Below are 22572 nucleotides of genomic sequence, written 5' to 3'. Positions count from 1 at the left end.
AAAAGAGGCCTGACTATTTCTCCCTGTTGCCAATTTAGTTCCAGGTACTTCTTTTACTTTTACATTAAAATCAAACCCCATCGGTTCCTTTTATGTATTCTCTTTTTGACGGCCTTTGCATTTAATTGCCACATGACTATGCAATGCACATGTCAACACGCTGTAATCTAGAATGGTTGTGCCTCCTGCATATCCTCAGAAGGCAATTTAAGGCAGACAGTGGCAGCATTTCGACACATCTTGTGATTTCTCCGGAGGCCCCACAAGAAATTAGGTATAAGTCATACCTGTAAATTCCTTTTTGCACCGGTCTCTGACGCTTTCCTCCAAGCCTTCAAGTTGTGATTTAATTTTTTCGTATTCTCGTTCTGCTTGTTCGCTTTGCCGTCTATAAGGAATAGAAACAGAGAGTACAGAAAAGTTACAGGCTGTAAAAATAAATCATTTTACAACACAGCCATGCAAAAGGCCAGAGGGATCTTCTGATGTGCAGTCTTTTTCCTCCTGATCTTTTAAAACTGAGAAGGCAGAGGGGTGGGGGAGAAGAAAAGAAAACAATAGGCTGAAATTTAAGCTGGCACAAAATTAACAAGGCTTTATTGATTTTACTGCAGCCAGGCTTGTTTAAAAATTTACCTCAAAGAATGGATTTTATTCAAAAGAAAACTATTAACTGTTGAATGAAGTTGAGTAATAATTGCTGCTGGCCTGTTCCACAGTTGTTTATGAACCTGGGCTAATGGCTGTGTGCTTTATCAATACCGTTCTTAATGCTCAGGTTAGTTGCAGCCTTTCAACATTAGTCATGTGCAAGTTTCAATTTAAATCTCATTGCTGTAACAAGCACTCAGATTTCCCTCTACACAGTTAGGTGTCCCCCCCCCCCCCCGAATATGTTTTTCTAACACGTATTCATTCAGAAGGAAAACACACAATTTTGAGCGTGGGGGACTAGTTGTGAACAAGAAACACTTGGAGTATCCTGTAGGGTGCAAATGTGTTCAGACACTGCACAGAAACACAGAACCTGTGGATTTTTCATTTGTGTGACTCATATTCTGGGTTTCTGCAATTGAAACAGATTTGATAACCTCCACTCATTTTTCTGGTCTTTCGTAAGATAACTCAGATATGAAACAACGCCTCTCCTTGCAAAAATATACATTATAAAGATCTCAGACCCAAGGTCAGCATAGATTCCCACCCACCCCCAGGAAAGATTCCTGAATACAGTGGTACCTCGGGTTATGTACTTAATTCGTTCCGGAGGTCCGTACTTAACCTGAAACTGTTCTTAACCTGAAGCACCACTTTAGCTAATGGGGCCTCCCACTGCTGCCGCGCCACGATTTCTGTTCTCAACCTGAAGCAAAGTTCTTAACCTGAAGCACTATTTCTGGGTTAGCGGAGTATGTAACCTGAAGCGCATGTAACCTGAGGTACCACTGTAATGACCTTTTGTTGTTTTCAATACCATGTTAGAAAAAAAATCTGTCTTTGCTTTGACTAAAGATATACAATACATACCCACCTCCCATCATGACATGTACAGAAAATGCAAAGTAAACCACTCATCTTAATATTTAGAAACCTTCAAAAACTGGCAGAAAGAAATGCTAACCACATCTATGTTCCCCACATCCTGCTTAGAATATATCTTTGATTGTACATATGTGCAAGACATAGGATGATTAGCATCAGTGAGGGTTGAAAAAAAAAGCCCTGAAGCAATGTGATATTCTATTTCACACAGAACCGCATGTGTGAACACTGGGAATCACCACAAATAATTTTCTTCATATTTCTCTTAACCATCAGCTTTTGCCTCCGGCATTTCAATATTATCTGATGACTGATAACCACATCTTACCTGTAGCAGAAGATTGAGATGATGATAATAGCCACCATGGGAATTAATACCAATGGCAAGATCAAGCCTAGTGGTATGTCACTCACTTGGGTATACTCCACTCTTCCTAGGATCCATTCTTTGAAGCCAAATTTCACCTAGATAAATAAGTGCACTTTGTAAGTTAATAATCAGACAGCATTATTTTATTATGCGCTATGATGTTTTAGATCTATGCCCCTTTGTTCCCTGTTCCCCGGAACAACTGAGCTTACATTCCCAGATATATCCAAAGAGCATAATATATTCAAATGTAGGATAGATAAAGTCCAACCTTAAACAGTATTATGAGTGCTAGGTTAACTTGCTTACAGCATTATCCTAACCATGTCTACTCAGAAGTAAGTTCTACTGACTACAATGGGGCGTTTACACCCAGGTAAATGGGGTGAGGTTTGCAGCCTAACTAATTACCATATTTTTTGCTCTATAAGACTCACTTTTTCCCTCCTAAAAAGTAAGGGGAAATGTGTGTGCGTCTTATGGAGTGAATGCAGGCTGCGCAGCTATCCCAGAAGCCAGAACAGCAAGAGGGATTACTGCTTTCACTGTGCAGCGATCCCTTTTGCTGTTCTGGCTTCTGAGATTCAGATTTTTTTTTTCTTGTTTTCCTTCTCCAAAAACTAGGTGCGTCTTGTGGTCTGGTGCGTCTTATAGACTGAAAAATACGGTAATCCTTACTAAATGCTAACAATTCAAAATCATCAAAATGGGAGAGGATGAAGGCAGGCCAGTGGGTAAGGATAGCACAAACACAAACCACAGTGAAGGGATTGCCCAGCATAAAACATCAGGTTTAATTAGAAATTTCTACCCCACCTTTCAGGCTTAAAGGGACACGCAAAGTGGCTTCTAAATTAAAACACAGAAATAAAATAACAGTAACACCAATACAACCAAAACCAGGAGCATAACGTTGATGACAACTGCAGCAAGGGGAGAGAGAATGATAGAGGTCAAAATAAAATATAGCAAAACTACAGTAGGAGATTATAAACATAGGGAAGATTAAATGCATGGAAATCACAAAAGAGAGTCTTTATATTCTCCCCAAAAAGAGGAAGCTAACTGGACCTCTCTAGGGAAGGGGGTTCTGCCAGCGGCTGACTGCCTTTAAGAAGGCCTGCTCCTGCATTGCAGCTAACTGAAAGCAGTGTAAGGCCTCAGATGGGTGTGCAGGTTTAGTTAGTCCTTCACTTAGTATTGCCCTACCTAAATCCGACTGCTGCCTACAAAGCTTTCAACTCTATAAAACTGCAAAACTTAACCCAGACTTAAATACTAAATACACAATCAAAATCAAATACAAGACCAGCAACCAAATTATTAGATCAATCCAAATGTTTTAAAAAACAAATGTATGTTGACTAGACATCTAAAAGACAATAGCAAGGGGATCTGGTCACTCCTACACACCAAGAGTAAAAGGTAAAGGTCCCCTGGACAGTCGAAGGCGACTGTCTTTCAGGCCAATGGAGCCAGCGTTTGTCCACAGACAGCTTTCCGGGTCATGTGGCCAGCATGACTAAATGGCTTCTGGTGCAACGGAACATCCTTACAGAAACCAGGGAGCTTGGAATCGCCACTTACCTTCCCACTGCAGCAGTACCTATTTATCTAGTTGCACTGGTATGCTTTCGAACTGCTAGGTTGACAGGAGCTGGGACAGAGCAACGGGAGCTCACCCTGTTGTGTGGGTTTGAATTGCCAACCTTCTGATCAACAAGCCCAGGAGGCTCAGTGGTTTATACCACGGCACCAACCATGTCCCAATACACCCGGAGTAGCAACATGGGGCCTTCTAGATGTTATTGGACTAAATCTTCATTAGCCTCCAGCCATCATGACTAATGGTCAGGGATGCTGGGAGTTAACTGTCCACAAGCATCCTCAAGGCTCCACATAGACTACGTCTGCTGTAAACATTAAGCTGTGGCACTGTATATCCGATGGATTGAATGTGTTTTTATTGTTTTAACTTTGTAATTTTCTTTTTGGATACCACCACAATATTTGTGAATGGTGAGTGGTTTATAACTTCGTTCTTTCAATAAATAAGACCGCAGTTCCCTGGGGTGCATTTCCCAGATCACATGTTTCACTGATTCCTCCAAAAGTACTGCTTTTTTAAGCTGCTGCTTGGGGTTGCTTGTGCTGGTAGGGTGGCCCTGAATCTAGACCAGAGTTTCCCTAACATGGGTCTTCTCTCCAGCTGTTTTTGGACTACAACTCCCATCATCCCTAGCTATCAAGAACAGTGGTCAGGGATGATGGAGCAAGCTGCTGGAGACCCAAGTTTGGGAAACACTGATCTAGGGCGATGCACATTTACCGTATTTTTTGCCCTATAGGACGCACTTTTCCCCCTCCAAAAATGAAGGGGAAATGTGTGTGCGTCCTATGAGGCGAATGCAGGCTTTCGCTGAAGCCTGGAAAGCGAGAGGGGTCGGTGCGCACCGACCCCTCTCGCTCTCCAGGCTTCGCGGACCTTTCTGCAAGCAGCGGGAGCACTCCCGCTGCTTGCGGAGAGTGGCCTGCATGCCGAAGCCTGCGCGCGCTGAGCTCAGCGCGTCCAGGCTTTGCGGACCTCTCCGCAAGCAGCGGGAGCCAGCGCTGGGCTCCCATGGTTTGCAGAGAGCTGTCTATTTGGGGACTGGGGTCGGGGGAAGCTTGGGCCTCCCCCGCCCCAGCCTCGTGCCTGGGGAAAAAATAATAATTTCCCCCCCTTTATTTCCCCCCAAAAAAACTAGGTGCGCTTATGGGATGGTGCGTCCTATAGGGCGAAAAATACGGTAAGTACCAGTACAGCCTAAAAGGTAAAGGTAAAGGTACCCCTGCCCGTATGGGCCAGTCTTGACAGACTCTGGGGTTGTGCGCCCATCTCACTTAAGAGGCCAGGGGCCAGCGCTGTCCGGAGACACTTCCGGGTCACGTGGCCAGCGTGACATCGCTGCTCTGGCGAGCCAGAGCCGCACACGGAAACGCCGTTTACCTTCCCGCTGGTAAGCGGTCCCTATTTATCTACTTGCACCCGGAGGTGCTTTCGAACTGCTAGGTTGGCAGGTGCTGGGACCGAGCAGCGGGAGCGCACCCCGCCGCAGGGATTCGAACTGCCGACCTTTCGATCGGCACGTCCTAGGCGCTGAGGCTTTAACCCACAGCGCCACCTGCGTCCCTACCAGTACAGCCTAGGCCCTAGCAAAAGAAAGCTAACACTTGCTTTCACACATTCTGTTTCTAGGCAAAGAGTGGCAAACTGGAGGATGGTTTTCTTCTGCCCGTGCTCTTTGGAAGCACAAATCATGCGTAAAAGAAGGCTCTTTATTATTGCCACTTCAAAACAAGATGCCCTCTGTGCCGCACACCTTATATGTGTTGTTAAAAAGACAGATAAATGTGACCTACGCTGAATTCTGGCAGGTTATTAACCGTATCTCTCTTCTGCCTTCTCTTGGGCGGGGGCTGCACTTCAGGTGGCTCACAGTACAAATCGTTCTCCGTCAGGGTTTTGATGACGCAGGGCTCCTCTCCCACAAATGCTCGCGCCTCTTCCAACGTCATAGCTTTGTTGAGATTACTGCCCTAGACAGAAACACAGAAACACTAAACCATCTTAGCTATCAGCTCGCTTCGTGGTGTCTGGGAGCGGAGGGGAGGAGAGGGAAGGAAAAGGATAAAAGCTTTCATGATTAATACATTCATGTTTCGCACAGTTCCATCTGAAAACCAAACAGCTGGATTTGATATCGATGTGGAAGAGGAAATACCCTCAGGGTAGCTGACGTTCTGAGGCAAATCTGTAAGCCTTGTTCATGGAAGCTGTTCCTGCAGGGCAACGAGAGTGCCTGGCCTAGATTTACAATATCCAATATCATCCCCTGGTGGCAACAGGGGGTATAAATAAGGTCAAATAATGTCAGGAGAACTTGCTGATAAGGACTCAATTCTTGATTTCAGCAAGAGGAAACCCCACTGACAAGAAACCTTTAGAGGCATATGTCAGCAGGCAAAGACAGGTCTCTCTCCCCCCCCCCCCCTAAGTAGCACAAAAAAAGGAATTTATGCTCCTCACATTCAGACAATACTAGTCTTTGAAAACAGTGTTTGGAATTATTCCAGTCAACCGTTTGCATCAGATTAACACAATTAGGAAAGAAAGTGCCAAATGCAAATATGAAATGGCAAAGCACACTGGGAGAGGTCATTTTCCTGACACACTTACCTTTGCGTGAATAAGTTTATTGACTTGTTTTTTGACACCGTCAGTGAAGTTTTCAAAGGTTGGATCAGCAACATATTGAAAGTCTTTCCCCACCTGATGACCATCCATTTGGAGAACCACAGTAATTCTGTAATTTTCTGGGTCCTCCAGCACCGGTGGTGATAAGAAGACTAGAGTGGTGTCATTGATCTTTGAGATGGTTTTTCCTTCAAACTAAACAAACAAGTATTGGTGATCACTGGCAGGTAAATTTTTACATTTTTTCTTTATTCTTCCCTCCCTCCTTGTCTCACACATATACAAGCAAATTCAATGTGCAAGCTGTCACCTCTCTCTTGCAATCTCATACACTTTAGTCCTTTTTCGAAAGTTGGTATTTTTGCTACTGCAGCACTGGTAATTCATCTCTGTGTCTATCGAATTGGTAAAAAGCATGCACTACTTCATATGCATTGTTTTAGGATGGATGATCATAGGTGTATCCCAGTGTATAAACAGTGCATTTCTGAATATTAAGTTTAACTGGACTCCATTCTTGCCATCTTTGACACAATTACTGTATTTTTCGTCCCATAGGATGCTCCATCCCATAGGACGCACCTACTTTTTTGGGTGGGAAATAAAGGAATTTTTTTTTTACTTTATTTCCCCCCCAAAACCAGGTCAGGGAACAGTGGGATGGTGGCACTGCGCCTCCCCGCTGTCCCCCGAGCTTGTGGGGCTGGCCGATGTCTGCCCGGCATGAGGGGCGCTCTACTTCAGGGCGCCCCGCTAGTCGGGCGGCAGGCTGCTATCCGCAGCATGGGAAGCCCTGCGGGAACTCCCGCAGGGCTCCCCACGCTGCGGATGTCTGCCCGGCGCCATGGGCACTCTGCTTTAGGGCGTCCCACGCGCCCCCCAGCACGCAAGGCTTGCCGACACCTGTGTGAAGCACGGGGCGTCCTCCGGAGGGCACCCCGTGCTACGTGCTGCCGGCTGCCGCCCGCAAGCCGTGGGCGCCCGGGGGGAGATTCCCCGGGTGCGCAAGGCTTGCGGACACCTGCGCGAAGCACGGGGAGTCCTCTGGAGGGCGCCCCATGCTCCGGGCTGCAGGCTGCCGCCCACAAGCCTTGCGAGCCCGTGGGAACTCCCCCTGGGTGTGCAAGGCTTGCGGATAGCTTCCTGGAGCCTGGAGAGCGAGAGGTGTCGGTGCGCACCAACGCCTCTCGCTCTCCAGGCTTCAGCGAAAGCCTGCATTCGCCCCATACCCACAATAATACTACAACCAGACCTAACACGGACACTGGCACCAGAGCCTGCAATAAACCCAGATGCCAACTTTGCTGCCACATACACACGGACAACACCATTACTGGCCCCAACAACATCACACATACCATCTCGGGACTATTTAATTGCTCATCGTCTAACATTGTGTATGCCATCAAATGCCAACAGTGTCCTTCAGCTCTCTATATTGGGCAAACAGGCCAGACCTTACGCCAAAGAATAAACGGACATAAATCGGACATCAGGAATCACAAGACAGAGAAACCAGTAGGAGAACACTTCAATCTCCCAGGACATTCTATACAAGATCTCAAAGTAGCTGTTTTACTACAAAGGAATTTCAGAAATAGACTGGAAAGAGAAGCTGCTGAATTGCAACTTATCACCAAACTTAAAACCATGGAGAGTCCTGGTCTGAACAAAGACCTTGGATTCTTATCTCATTATACATGACAAAGCCATTTTTCACCTTCTCACCCCTTGCTTTTTCCTGTAAGACCTATTGCAGTCGTTAAGAGTCGTTAACAGGCTCATCACAGCTATCTGCCAATCACCCATTCCCACCACCCTTCTGAGTAATACCCCTCCCCACCTTCTCACTATATAGAAGAGTCTGGAAACTTCTGTTTCAGTGTATCTGAAGAAGTGTGCATGCACACTAAAGCTCATACCAAGAACTAACTTAGTTGGTCTTCAAGGTGCTACTGGAAAGAATTTTTTTTGTTTTCGCCCCATAGGACGCACACACATTTCCCCTTCATTTTTGGAGGGGAAAAAGTGCATCCTATAGGGTGAAAAATACGGTGATTTTGCTAATCATTTTTACACCATAAACTGTGAATTTCACTTGTAGTTTTATGCAGTGTCAGTGCTTCCTCCAAATTAACCTTTGCATACTAATGTGTGAGTTTACTGCATGGGTAGGCAAACTAAGGCCCGGGGGCCAGATCCGTCCCAATCGCCTTCTAAATCCGGCCTGCGGACGGTCCAGGAATCAGACTGTGTCCTTTTATTTAAAATGCATCTCTGGGTTATTTGTGGGGCATAGGAATATGTTCACCCCCCCAATATAGCCCGGCCCCCCACAAGGTCAAAGGGACAGTGGACTGCCCCCTGCTGAAAAAGTTTGCTTTCCCCTGGCTTACTACATATCAGATCATGTTATATAGGGGCTCATACAGGGGGGAAAACTATTCAAAACATTAAAATTACAATTAATAATGTGACTAAAACAGGAAAAAAGTAGCAACAGCACAAAGATCAAAAATCCCCTTGGTTCCTTTAACATATTTCCAGCTGGGCAAGGAAACTATCCCAGCCTTGGAGCGGGCACAGCAAATTTCCTTCTTACAGGAATTAATAGGAGGGAAATGGAGGGGAAATCTGCAAGAGCGCCACATAAACATTTTCCTTAGCTTCCTCCCTGATTGGTGTGAGCCCTGCAGGGCTTGCAAGTGGCAATTTGTGCCCCACGGACTCACCCTCTTCCAATTATGCCACCCAAAACCTATTAATTAAACCCTAAAGTTCTTGACCAACTACTGAATCCACTAAAACTAACAAAGAGAAATTTCAGGGGTTTTTGGATTAGGTACAGTTTCAGTATGAACTGACTGGGACCCTGTGTCTTTTCTATGAGAGGCCTGGAGGGTAGCAACATGAGAATGAGCCTGTGATCTTTGGCTGCAGGGTGCTATAGAAATTTAATAAATGAATAAAATACTGCCCACACTGTATTTCTGTACAAAGAAGAGACGATGGTTACCTTTTGTTCCTCCTCTGTCTGCCTCTTCCTCCTCTTCCTTGATGATCTCTCGACAAAAGGCTTAAATATAACTTTCACAGAGAAATGCTGGATGATATCAAAACCAGCTCCAACGACAGTAATATTTCGGCCTCCGCTAAAATATAAAAGCACAAATAAAACCATGTATCCCATTGTTCTCCTAATGTCTACTCAGAGTAGACTTGGTGAAGTTCAAAGACATTTTAAATGGGTTCATTAATGGGTCTTTCTTGGAGTAGGGTTAAGTTGACTGTAACCCTTAATCTGTTTCAAGTGGAGTAGGAAGAAAGTCATGAACATCTTATTAATTTGATACATTATTCTTAAACAAAAGAGAGCTCTGCCTTTCTTGAAGGTGATGACTTCTGTTTTAGAAGAAATATACAATTATGCTACATTTATTGTGATTGCTTAGACCCAGGATACTTGTTATCTAATAATTACATTGAAAGCAGAGAGGGGGGAAACCTTATAATTTCAGCTCATTAAAGTTGAAGACTTTATTTTCCTGCAAAAGAAATATTTCATTACCTGCAAATGCTGACTTCAGGTGTGATCTTGCTAACTGTAGGGTTTTCACTGTAGGTAAACGGCTCGTTTTCTATCCTTCTTTCATTGCTTCCATGCCGTACTGTTACAGGAACAGGCCCTTCCTTGCTATTTGGTCCAGTAACGCAAACTATTTCTTGCCCAAATGTGATACTAAATTAAGAAAAAAGGAGAGAGGAAAATCACATCAAGACTGACTTCTACAACCTCCCGAACCCCAGCCCACAGGAAAATGACATCTTCATTTCCTCAAGTGACACAGAGAATACCAGCATTATTTAGTTTAACATTTAGAATATAAAAATGGGGTTACATTCAATATACTGTGCTGACCTTTAAAGCCCTAAACGGCCTCGGTCCTGTATACCTGAAGGAGCGTCTCCATCCCCATCGTTCAGCCTGGACACTGAGATCCAGCGCCGAGGGGCTTCTGGTGGTTCCCTCACTGCGAGAAGCCAAGTTACAGGGAACCAGGCAGAGGGCCTTCTCGGTAGTGGCGCCCACCCTGCGGAACTCCCTCCCATCAGATGTCAAGGAAATAAGCAGCTATCCTATTTTTAAAAGACATCTGAAGGCAGCCCTGTTTAGGGAAGTTTTTAATATTTAATGCTGTATTGTTTTTAAACACTTGATTGGGAGCCGCCCAGAGTGGCTGGGGAAACTCAGCCAGATGGGCAGAGTAAACATAAATAATAATAATAATAATAATAATAATAATAATAATAATAATAATGGCTACATAAGAGAAACAGTGAATGTGTATAAGCATGAACATCTGAGAAACCAAGTTCACTATCATCCAATGCAAGTACATTGGTACCTCGGGTTAAGTACTTAATTCGTTCCGGAGGTCCGTTCTTAACCTGAAACTCCTCTTAACCTGAAGCACCACTTTAGCTAATGGGGCCTCCTGCTACTGCCGCGCTGCCAGAGCACGATTTCTGTTCTCATCCTGAAGCAAAGTTCTTAACCCGAGGTACTATTTCTGGGTTAGCGGAGTCTGTAACCTGAAGTGTATGTAACCTGAAGCATATGTAACCCGAGGTACCAGTGTACCCCTTTGTGCTGGGTATTTGGGAAGGGGGAGAAGGGGGACGTCAGGAGAGCAAAGGAGTGATGTGACCATGATTAATTGACTCTGGGCTTATAGCCCAGCCATGCCCCCCCAATAGATAGCTCTTTAGATACCTTTGCTCAGGGTAGTACTTTTGTTTCATTTTCAATGTCATAAGTGGCTGGGGCATTGGTAAGAGACCATAGTCAGGGTTGGTCTCTCCCCAAATGAACCCATGGGGAAATCTCCTTAAGGGGCCTGGTGCATATCAGTTAACAGCCCAACCCATCACGAGACTTTGCCAACTCAATGCCCGGGCTGTTGCTGTTGGGCTGCCAGAGTGGTGCTCCCAGCCAGTCTTCTTCCAAAGTCCCTCAACATGTGGGCTGCAGGTTCTGCTGCCAGGACACAGATATTCAACAATATTGGAGTGTTCCTGCCCAGATAAGGACAAATTCGCGGAAGTTAGTTTTGGACTGTTTTGACTTAATGCTTTGTATGACTTTCATCTTTCCCTGATGTCCCATTCAGATGTTTGAGGACCACCTTCACTTTAAGGTTCTAAAACAAAATGCTATGGAAGCTTGCCTATTTTTAAGTGAGATCTCTAGCCAAGGGGATCTGGTGGTCCTTTCTGAGTGTTGACGTATTTTACCAAGTAAGCGCAAAAAGCAAAGGAAGTCCTGCTTTCACTCTTCTATATACTTCTTTATGCCTCAATTAGCTTCATTTCTCTCCAATAATTTCATGTCAGTCGTAGACAACCCTACCCTCCACAGCCAAAACAAATACAAGGAAAGTGCAATAGTAAAGCCCTATTTAAGTCATCAGAGTAACAGAATGAACACGACACTTTCAGACAACACTATATGCAGCTTCTGTACAAATTACCCATTTCCCTTGTCTTTTGACTGTAACATTTAAGGTGATCTTCACAAATTTAAAGCACTTTTCTAGCTCTGTTGCTCAGAGCACTGCAATCTGGTACATGTTTTCAGTGTTTGGTGCTGACTTGTCCGTATCTGTTCACATGCTTCCTGAAATGCTATTTGGCACTCTAATGGCAATGCAACAATACTACCGCATTAGAACCTATCACAACAATTGCACTTCACATTTTAATGTGCTAACCGTGTACTAGTCATCGATGGTTCAGACCATGCTGTACTGTATGACCCCTTCTCAAGAAGGGTCACGATCCACGCTACATAAAAAGGAACAATCTAATGTATACTGCTCATGTCTTCTTCAAAGTTTGGTGATGAATAATAATCTAATAAAGGCTGATTCCATGAATATCTCTCAACTAAGACTAAAATCACAGTGGCAGCTTTTAGCTCAGTTGGTTAGAGCGTGGTGCTGATAACACCAAGGTTGCAGGTTTGATTCCTGTATGGGGCAGCTGAATATTCCTGCAGTGTTGGGGTTTCTTCATATGTACGTTGTCCAGGATATTATCACTGGGGTGAGGCCACTGAAAGAATCATTAGTAATGTTTTGTGGAACAATGCCCACATGGCGAATCAAGTATGAGCTATGAACCTTAGCTGAGTGTTCCCCTACTAAAATATATACGTGGGAAAGGAGGATAATGTGAGAATTGACCCCTCTGAGGATTGAACTTCCAAGAGCTGTTCATCTAAGTGGCTGCTTGATTCTAAAGTCATATACTGTGGACAAAATCAGTGTGAACTCACACTAATTAGATTTAGATAAAGAGAGAGAAAATGTTATATCTCCATTGCATCATCAGGATCTGCGGAAAACAGTCCATGGGGAAAACAATTTAGGTGGGGCTAGGATAATTCAGAGGACGTTAAGATGGCTGAGAGTTCTACTGACAGGTTAGAAATCTACAATATAGATGGCATGGCCACACCTAAGAGAGGAAAGGCAGCTTTATAAGTCCTTATACTTACACTTGACAGGGTACATTATCGAGGTAAACTTGAACATCTTGAATAGAGCCAGTGTCCAGGTTTGTGCCACTGATAGTTAAGAATGTCCCTCCAGCTTTGGTACCAATTTGAGGACTTATTCCTGTAGGTTCAGGATCCTGTCATGAAGAAGTCAAAAACTGGTTAAATTCGGTTTTTACTCTCACAAAGGCACTTTTCTAGGTTTGGAAATACTACCATGAGAAAAAAAAATGGACCAGCGAAGAAGAAATGAAAGAGATTATGAACCGACTTCTATTTAAAGCTTACACTACTCTAAGCTGCTATTGATTTCAAGGCCTAAGCTACAACATAATGGATTAGCTGCCTGTTCATTTTTTGAGGATTTCATTTTGGGCTTACTGTTTTCAGTCATGGTTTCAGTGCTTCTTCCTCACACTTTCCTGGAATATAACTGTTATCAGTGACAGGAGCAACAAAGCAAGGCCCTCAGCGTTGTGAGGCAACGTGAAAGCAACCGGTTTTGACATTTGCACAGAAGGCAACTGTCCCCTCCTATTCTCTGTGGGAAGTTGGCTAATTTGGAAAGTATCACTTAAAACAGGTCTGCAAAACTTGTGATAGTCTTGAGTCAAATATAGCCCAGTGCAAGCTTGATAAACTTCCTGCCTGGTGCAGCAAATGTGGGACGTTGGAAGTGGCAGGCCACATTAAATAGGTGGCAGTCTGCATTCAACTTGGTGACATGTTGTGTAGGAGACCTGACTTAGCAAGGGGCTTAGCAATGCTGTGAAAACGTACCGTTCTATGGTTCTGGGACCACCCAAAATTTGCTGCAAACTCACCTACTATCAAGGCTTTAAAATTGTAACCTAAATGTACCCTGTGCCTGATTGCACAGGGCCAAATCACAAAGGCCAAATCTAGGGGCGTCTTACCCACAGAGGCTAGTGGCTTTGGGGTGCCAGGCTGCCAAGTTCTGGAGGGTGCCAGGGAAGAGGCAGAGACTGGATGCGGCGTCTCCCAGCATCAGCTCACTGCCCTCGCCCGCCTCCGCCATGCCGCCCGCGCTGAAGCAGCACCGCACCCGGAGCCTCCATCTGGCATGGCCCCAGTGGCACGAAGTGTACAGCTGAGCTGGAAAGTGCCCCATGTAGCCTTCACCTCTTCCCTGCCAGAGGAGCTGCCCACCTCCTCCAGCCCCGCCAGCAGTGCCGTCCTCCCTAAAAAAAGGTTGACAACTCTGGGAAACGGGGGGGGGGCACGGGGGAAGGAGCTTTGCACCATGGCACTAGATATGCTTAAGACGGCCCTGGCCAAATCACATTGCAAAGGCCAAATCACACCAACTGTGTTTTAGAAGTGAAAAAGCCTTTTGTAAAATTAACATCTCTCATATTTTGCAATGTATCTTAGCAGAGCATTAATTGGTTCTATAGCTCATCCTCTGAAAACATGAGGCAATTAAGCATAATGCTATCTCGCTTTATCTGCTTTACACTTTCACGAGCCAGTTTAATCAACTTCAAACAATTAATTCAAAACTTATTCCTCTTCTGTTGTTGTTGTTGTTGTTTTATATAGCCCTCTCCCAAATTTGCAATATATTTTGACTAATTGGAATTAACTGCAGCCTTGCCCACAACCCTATCTTCTGTTGTCAGTTCCTTCATGCCCTTTATTCACCAAATTTATCAAAACTTTTATTTAATAGCTGGAATATCACGCACACCACAATCCTGTGTATGTTTACTTAGAAGTAAGCTCCGGGGCAGCCTTAATGTCTCAGTGTTTAAGAACTGTCAAAGTCTTTTCATTTGGAAATGGAATTATGTATGCAGCCTTCAGAATTCAGAGCACCTAATTTAAGAAGAGGCAGACAGCTGCATAAGATTAAAATCCTTTCTCACTTTTACAAAAATGTCAACACCAGGCATCCTGCAATATTGGTTTAGGGGTAAAGATAGTCTATGTATGTAGAAATGTGCAATTTTTAGGAGATATTTTAGATGCTCTTGCAGGAGACACAAGCTTTACATCATAAAAACTTGAGGGAATGCAATACCACGGAACCGTAAATGACATCCTTTATGTAAATGAAAGGGAGAGGTGTTTACAAATGTCTCTGCAAGCCCTTATTGATAGCTTACAACCAGCAAGACATCTTGGGGGTAAAGAACTGAATTGCACAAGGGAAACCAGATTCAAAACCTGACTTCATCATGATGTCCACCAAGAGACCTTAGATCAGTCCTACTCGCTCTCAGTCAAGCTACCTCATCACAGGGGTGTGGTGAGGATAACATAGGATAACTCCTCAAGTATGCAGTTTTGAGGTCTGGGAAGGAAGGGATGGGAGCAACACTAGGGTTGCCATATTTCAAAAAGCAAAAACCAGGACACCCCCATAATTGTTGAGCTTTTTAGGAAAACCTGAAAGATCCAGGGCAAAGCACCACCTTTCGGAAATCCCCCACACGCGTCAATTCCAATCCCATAAACTATAAGGATCATATAGATTACAAATTGACCCAAGCAAGAAAAAACAGGGAAGGGCACCTTTATTACATATCTTTAGGTGCCAGGCAGAAATGTTTCTCTATAATCTTTAGCTGATTAACATCCTATTAACATCCTATGTTTTTTTTAAAATATGCTTGCGGGAGGGGGGTTATTGTTTTGTTTTTGTTTTATGTTCTTGTTTTGTATTTTTATGTTGTGTACTGCCCTGAGGTCTTCGGATGAAGGGTAGTATGCAAATTTAATAAATAGTAAGAATAATAATGATAACAACAACAACTGGAACACACATTGAAAAGCACTCATAAAAGCACTAATTTTTCAGAAGCCCAGGGAAGCGGCACTCTCTGCAGAATACATTTAATGTTCAGCTGGATTGCCCTAGAATGGAACTCAATGCGCTGCAGTGCAAGTCGCAATGATTAACATTTTGCTTTGATATTCAAGAGTACAGCACTCTTATATAAAGCCTAAGGAGCTCTTTTCAATTTTTAATTGTATGTCAGATGGTATTTACTCCCACACTAGAAGCCTGCATTGTCTGTGTGTGTCTTCAAAAAGCATGTTTTCAAAAACTATCGCATGTTGTTGCTGTCTCGTTTTTCCTTACAGCGCCCAGAAAGGAGGCAGCAACCCGAGAAGAATGAATTGAGGCGTATGCCACGTGAGCTTCTCTTGCACCAGTCCAGCAATGAAATGAACAAAAACACTGATAACTGAGAGTGGGAAACATAGATCTAATGCAAAGTCCAGAGGGAGCCCTGTGGAATACAGGGTTACAAGTATATACCAGCTTCCTCAAAACAGCTGTTAATCAGAAGGTTGGTGGTTTGAGCCCCGTCCCTCAGAGATGTCTGTGGACTGGATTCCTGCACTGCAGGGAGTTAGACTAGATGACCCTCCGGGTCTTTTCAAACTCTAAAATAATCTATGATTCTATGAATTCAGCGGTGAGAACAGGTGCATGGACACAATGATGAAAGAGTCATGAGCTGCCCTTACTACTGAAGTGGAAGTGCATACCCCATGCACACATGTTGTGTGGGCATTAAAGCCAGGGTGTGCACCCACACCTGCTGAGTTAGATAGAATAGTTGTAGTCACTTGGATATAAATACAGAAACTACTTATACAGGATTTCCCCTTCTGAAATCCTGGAAGACCAATCAATGGATCAATGTTCTGATTCCAAGTAAGGTAACTTCTTGTGACCCTAACCATGCACATACTAAAAAAAAAACTGGTTACAAAAATTATGCGCATGAAAGAGCCCTTTTGCAACATAAAAAGAAGCACACACATCCTTGTCCTTTTAATATAATCATCTAGTGCTCAGCAAAGCTGTCTCAGCACACCTAATGTTTTCCTTAATGGGCCAATAAAGCAGGCCAATAAAGCAAGTGCTATAAATTTAATGAATGGCGCTTTTTGGAATGAAACTGCACATTGGGGTTGCATGTGAGGTTTTAAATTTCTTGCTGTTTGGTTAGATAGTGCTGATCTCACAATGAACTAGTTACATTGAGCTGGATTACCAACATCAAACAGTTTCATATAGTTATAGCTAACCAGATGGTGCAGATCTATTCTTAAAAACGGAACAGCAATGTTTTTTGCTTGGGTCAACTTGAGCTGTTCTCAGTGATTTGTTCAGTTGGGCCAATGCTGAATATGTAGTTCAGAAAAAAATACTGTCCATAATTTGGCATTAAAGGCTGCTACACATAATTCTGGTTTTGCCAGAAGCACCTTAGTCATGCTGGCCACATGACCCAGAAAAACTCTCTGCGGACAAACATCGGCTCCCTCGGCCAGTAAAGCGAGATGAGCATCGCAACCCCAGTGTCGTTCGCAACTGGACTTAACTGTCAGGGGTCATTTACCTTTTTACACATAATCTTATTACTTGCGGTGGCTACTCAAAGCTACAGGACATGTGATTATGCATGATCAGCTGCAACATCTGATAGAAAGGTTGCATTCAGAGATGAACATGCTGGAAAGATCTGCTGTGAACCACAGGATTGCACACTATCCCTTCTTCCTCCCACAAAGCAGCAAAGGAAGAGTTTAGAAGCTCGTCTTCTGATAAACTGCCCACAAACAACGCCCACAGGTGATCTCAGAAACAAAGGATGTTAAGACAACATAATACACACTAGATTGCCTGGTTTAAACTTCAGCTGCTGTGACAAAGCTGTAAAGGATCATGTCATGCTTCTGGAGATTTGAGCACCTACCACTCATAGGAATCTTAATCCCTAGTGTGAAGTGGTCTGTCTCTTCATGTAATAAGAAAGGCAAACCAAGTGAGAGGATGGCAGTAGTAGCAAAATCACATGTAATGGCCTCACTCACACGGCACTTTTAACTAGTTAAAATAGTTTAATGTGCTGGTGACTCATGCTGAAATTGCAGGCGCTTTGCTCTTTCGCTGCTCCTGCTGTGAAATAAGCTATGGTCTGGGTTAGTGTTGCAGACAAATTTCAGCAGTTTGCTTCCCCCAAACAAACCATAAGTGGTAAGCCAAGAATAAACCTTGGTCACTGTTTACAGTTTGTTTGGTAAGAATCAAAGCATGACCCTAGGTTCAGCGGTAATGCTAAGCTTGTTTGCAAGCGAACAGTGAGTGGCCTGTGATTTCAGAAGCAGGCAGTAGCACATTACCTGTTCGTACAGTTTATTTTAACTATGGTTTAACGTGACACGCAAACCAGGCCACTCAGTGCTACAGAGACTGATTGATGATACTTGACGTTCTTGTATACTGGGTGTGCAAAACCAATGGGGAAGTTAGGGCAGAGAGGGGGGAAAATATTATCTCTTCTTTCTGCCCAGTAAAAAAACAGCAAAGCTTTCAGTAAAATGTAGTTAGTTGTGTCATGCTTCATATCCTAATTCTATGGACCAAAGGAAATGTAAGTTATGGCATGATGACCCTACAGATTTCAGACACAAATTGTTATTCTGGTGTCCATTTACAGACACACCTCCAAGGTAAAAGTGGAGGCGGTCAAAGAATGTCCATCTCCTTTTAGAATAAAATTATCTATTCCTCTTTTAGCTGGGTGAGAGGAGGGGGAAAGAAAATATAATTAGCCGAGAATTGGTGTGAAAAGTCAGAGGCAGGAAAAGAAACTACCCATAGCTTGGTGACCTCATTAAATTAACAGTTCAGTTCTTTCTTTTCCTCTTACACTGCATCTTCCCAGTAACTGTAAGGGAATTTTTTAAGCTAAAATGCAAGTTATGCTTTTCAAGCCAAAAATCTTTAGCAGCTGTCATTTTGGAAAGCTAAAAGAATGGAGATCCTGGAAGAAGAAAGAGTCACATGTAACTCCACAGTAATGAAAATTAGAAATGCAATGCTGCTATTATTATTAATAGCAAGAGCTAGAGTTACACAGTGGAAGTCTCACATGCTGCAAGCTGCCCACTCCTGCCATGGACCGACAATACAGATTTGGCATGCATGCCCCTTGTTTTCCAATTCTGGCCTCGCATTCTACAAATATCCAACTCCTTCCTTCTTGTGACTTGACCACATCCACTTCCTCTATGTGGTTATTCAGCGTGAAAGCTGAAATAGCCCAGGCAGAAAAATGAATCCCCAAGAGGGGATTCAGTAACCTAACCTTGACTTTCCATATGACACATTTCACTAGTTTTGTTTTAAATACCAAAAGTGACAGCTGAATTTAAAAATAACCCTGTACGTTGTATCTATCCATGTACACTTACCTACACCTTACAAGCACTATAAGGTCCTGCGAAGGTGGCTAACTGTATCTCTCACATGACGTACATCATGCCGTCTGTGCCAGAGACTCTATTTATGGAATTAAGCAACCCAACTGAAAATGTTTTAGGATTTCTACTGTCATTAGGTACTGTTCAGTGACTATGCATCCATTCTCCCCATTAAGATTACTGGTTCAGCAGGAAGCTATGAGCTGTTTCTTGAAGTATGGCCCATTTCAGAGCCAAATATGTTTTTCTGAAGGTTGGCTGAGGATTCAAGCAGGGGTGTTCAACTATGCCAGCCACCCCTGCTTGGATTCCTGTAAGCTGAACCGAGGCAGGGACAACCCACTCTCCCCCAATCTTGTCCCTTGTGTCTCTCTGCACCTTTAGTTGTCCACTGGATGCTACTCCTCTCTCAAGGCAAAACCCAAACCTCACTTTGGGTTAGGAGGGCAGTTTCAGCCCGTGCATGGCTTCCAATGAAGACTCTAGAAGGCTGCCTGTCCAGTGGAAAGTGATGCACAGAGCATCTTCTATTGTGCAATTTCTGGATTACGAACTCCAAAGCCCTGGCCGTAAATGATGCTCTGTGCATCATTTGCTCTTACCTGGGCAGCCCCCCAGGACCCTCCAGTCTTCCCTGGCTATCTATACAAGCTACTAACATATCCTCCTTCCCCAAGGTGGGACTTCTTTGCCTTGGAAGAATTGGGTGAAGTAGCAGGCAGACGATGGCTTGAAGCTGTGTCCCTTCAGCATAAACTCAAAGTCCCTTTTTGACTGGATGAGCATTAGACCTTTAAGGGATGGAAGCATGTTTGGATGAGCACAAGGATGCCCATCCATCTCTTTTCTGTCTTCTGTAGTACAGGTGCTGTATCCACCTTATTTATAACAGGCCGTCTCTCTATTATATTTAGTAGACTTAAGCATTCTGTTTCAGCAGAACCTCCAAGGTTCCAAATGAAGGAATAAAAACCAATGCACTGTTTATACACTTACGTTTGACCCAGTGAAAAAAGGAAAACAAGATACTATGTGTTAAATAAGGTAAGCTATTGACAAGGACAGACTCACCTGATATGTAAACTGCACTTCGTTTGTTGATCTGCCTTGTTGTCCATTTACATCAACTTCAATTTCACCTTGTTTTGCTTCTGGCACGCTTCCAACCTCACATACAATCCTAGTTGGAAACAAGGCAAGCTTGTACATAACAGATCTAAATTGATATATATTTCCTGCAGTCCATTCTTAAATAAAAGAAAATCTAACTATTAAATAAGACACCATTACAGAAGCCTCAAAAGTAATACAAGGTGGAATAAACTAGAATCAGTCAGGCAAATGATTTTAAATCTCCAGGAAAAGATCACACTCAAGCCTTCATTATGTAGAAACCATTAAAAAATGGCACACCATTCCTTTTCACAAGATGAATTTACAGGTTTATTTCTCAAATAAATAGAAAAACCCAGACTCACACCTTGATTTCCCCATCGGAGGTGCATTCCCACCCCCACTGGATGGTTTTTTTTTGGGGGGGGGCAGATGTATTCTGCAACATGTCACTGATACATCAGTGATGGATTTATATGGAACCGTTCACACATCTTTTTACTTTACTAGTTCTGCAATACTTTCTCAATACTACTGCATTATTGCCATCTGGGGGAGACTCATACGCTACAGCACAACAATGGCAGGATAGAACACCCCACCCCCTGAATGTTTGCATTGTGTTACAGGGTTTTACTAGGAAGCTATGGGACAAGTACTGATGGGAAACAAAGACAGTCTCACCAACACAAAATGTTTTGCAGGTGCAAACAGTATTGAAAGCATATAACCGCCCCAATACCATCATGAGCAAAAATCATCATGAATGCACACTAACAGGATACCTGGATGCCTAACATTTGCTAAACCGAATTAAAACATTTCCAATGTTCATTTTAGAGATGTGTTTTAAAAAGGAACATAACAAAACTACCTGTTCATAATATTTGTGTACAGGATTACAAAAAGGGGTGGGTGGGGTTTTGCTTTTTTAAAAACAAATGTGTGCAAGGTTGTAAATATTTAATATATGAGACTTTCCTGCAGTGACACCATTGGAAATGTAAGCTGCATGAGATAACTTACAAATGCCTCCAGTTCAAAATAAATTAGTGCATAATTGAGTCTAGATAAACAACAAACGAGTTAGAGCTGCTAGATCATAAATATAAAGGTGGCTGTTATTACAAGTCTCTTACATAATTACATGTATAAAGTACAACAGAATAAGCATAAACATTGCAGTTGTCTCTAGAATTACAGCTAAACACATTAAATAGTTGCAACTCATTACCATACAGAAATGCTCAAGAAGTTATATATTTAAAGCAAACAACTGCCATTTTTGTCAGGACAGTTGTTTTATTTCACATTTCTATAAACCTGCAGCAAATAGAAAAACAAACAAACTGGCATTCAAGACATCAGACAATTACTTACTTGGTAGAAACAGAGTAGAATTGTTCTTTAAATATACATTCAGTGCCTGCCACTGTTATACTTTTGACATCTTCAGCATTTATGCCCAAATTAGATCCCATTATGGTCAACAAAATTCCACCGCTCAGTGGTCCATTATTTGGTTCAATCTGAGCATAAAGAAAACATACTTAAAAAGTCACAACATCATTTTAATAACCGACCAGCAGCTTAAACAGTAAGTTCACAGACTTGAAGGAGGAATGCAAATGTTTGGGGTTTAGATTTGAGTTTTGGCCAGAAATCTGGAAAATTTCAATTTTTATTCTGCTTGTAGTGGATGGGCATGCAAACTCTGAGATTATATATCAGTTGAACCCTACCCCAAGTGGCAAGGGTGGTTAGGAAATCTTGACATTTTAACCCTATTTGTGCAGTTTTTGGAATAAGGAGTTCTTGCCCTTTGTCAGCTAACAAAACCTGACTAGCCTTAGAAGTAATTCAAGTTTAGTCTGCCACTGTATAATAGCTATAGTTCAAAGATTTTTTCAGAACACCTTTGTCGCTCTAACACCCTCCTAAGACCCACAGGCATATATCCATGCACAAATGGTTTGTCTTTGTTCTCCACATAACTTTATATCTCCTGTGTTAAAAATGTACGGTGAGAGCTCAACGCATTCCTCTGCACCAAAAGGGGCATTTATCACCCTGTCAAGTTTTCAAAACCACCTCTTTTGACTCTAGAACGAATGTTTTTGTACTGTTGTCAGTGTGGACACCTTGGAGCATTTAGGTACTTCCTGAGAGCAATGATATTTTATATCCTACGGAGTACCACAAAGTACTCAACTGAAATATCAAACTGGTCTTTCTAAGAATTGAAAGGTAGGGAGCTGCAAGTCTTTGTGTTTAGGTGGTGGTGGGGAACATCTGCTCTACAAGAGTTTCATGTCCTAGGGGTATATTGAAGACTCCCATTGATATTTATTTTTCCCCTTTAAGGAGAATGATGCGTGGTTTTTTAAAATGTAAGATTTTACTATAAGGATGTACTGCAACAGAATTATACCTGTTAAGGGACTGTGGTAAAAGGAGGGCAGTGCAGAGTGCCTAAGGATGTAGATCAGGAATGGCCAACTG

At 43.0% G+C, this 22572-nt stretch overlaps 1 protein-coding gene across 3 annotated transcripts in view; it reads right to left on the bottom strand.

Moving 5' to 3' along the window:
* The window catches only part of PLXNB2 (plexin B2), a 350258-nt gene that overhangs the window by 35948 nt on the left and 291738 nt on the right, over nt 1-22572 (bottom strand). For all 3 annotated transcript variants that reach the window (XM_081927589.1, XM_081927587.1, XM_081927588.1), the window contains exons 16-24: nt 21451-21599; nt 20029-20137; nt 12709-12845; nt 9718-9888; nt 9166-9301; nt 6132-6344; nt 5315-5491; nt 1871-2007; nt 288-388 (exon numbers count right to left, since the gene is read on the bottom strand). In XM_081927589.1, the coding sequence (XP_081783715.1) occupies nt 288-388; nt 1871-2007; nt 5315-5491; nt 6132-6344; nt 9166-9301; nt 9718-9888; nt 12709-12845; nt 20029-20137; nt 21451-21599 (1330 nt within the window). The remainder of the gene's footprint in view (nt 1-287; nt 389-1870; nt 2008-5314; nt 5492-6131; nt 6345-9165; nt 9302-9717; nt 9889-12708; nt 12846-20028; nt 20138-21450; nt 21600-22572) is intronic.

This window comes from Podarcis melisellensis (assembly GCF_964234715.1).
Source record: "Podarcis melisellensis genome assembly, chromosome: 10".
In the NCBI taxonomy this organism is placed as follows: domain Eukaryota; kingdom Metazoa; phylum Chordata; class Lepidosauria; order Squamata; family Lacertidae; genus Podarcis; species Podarcis melisellensis.
The sequence above is the reverse complement of the archived record's forward strand: the minus strand, read 5'-3'. Positions and strand labels throughout refer to the sequence as shown.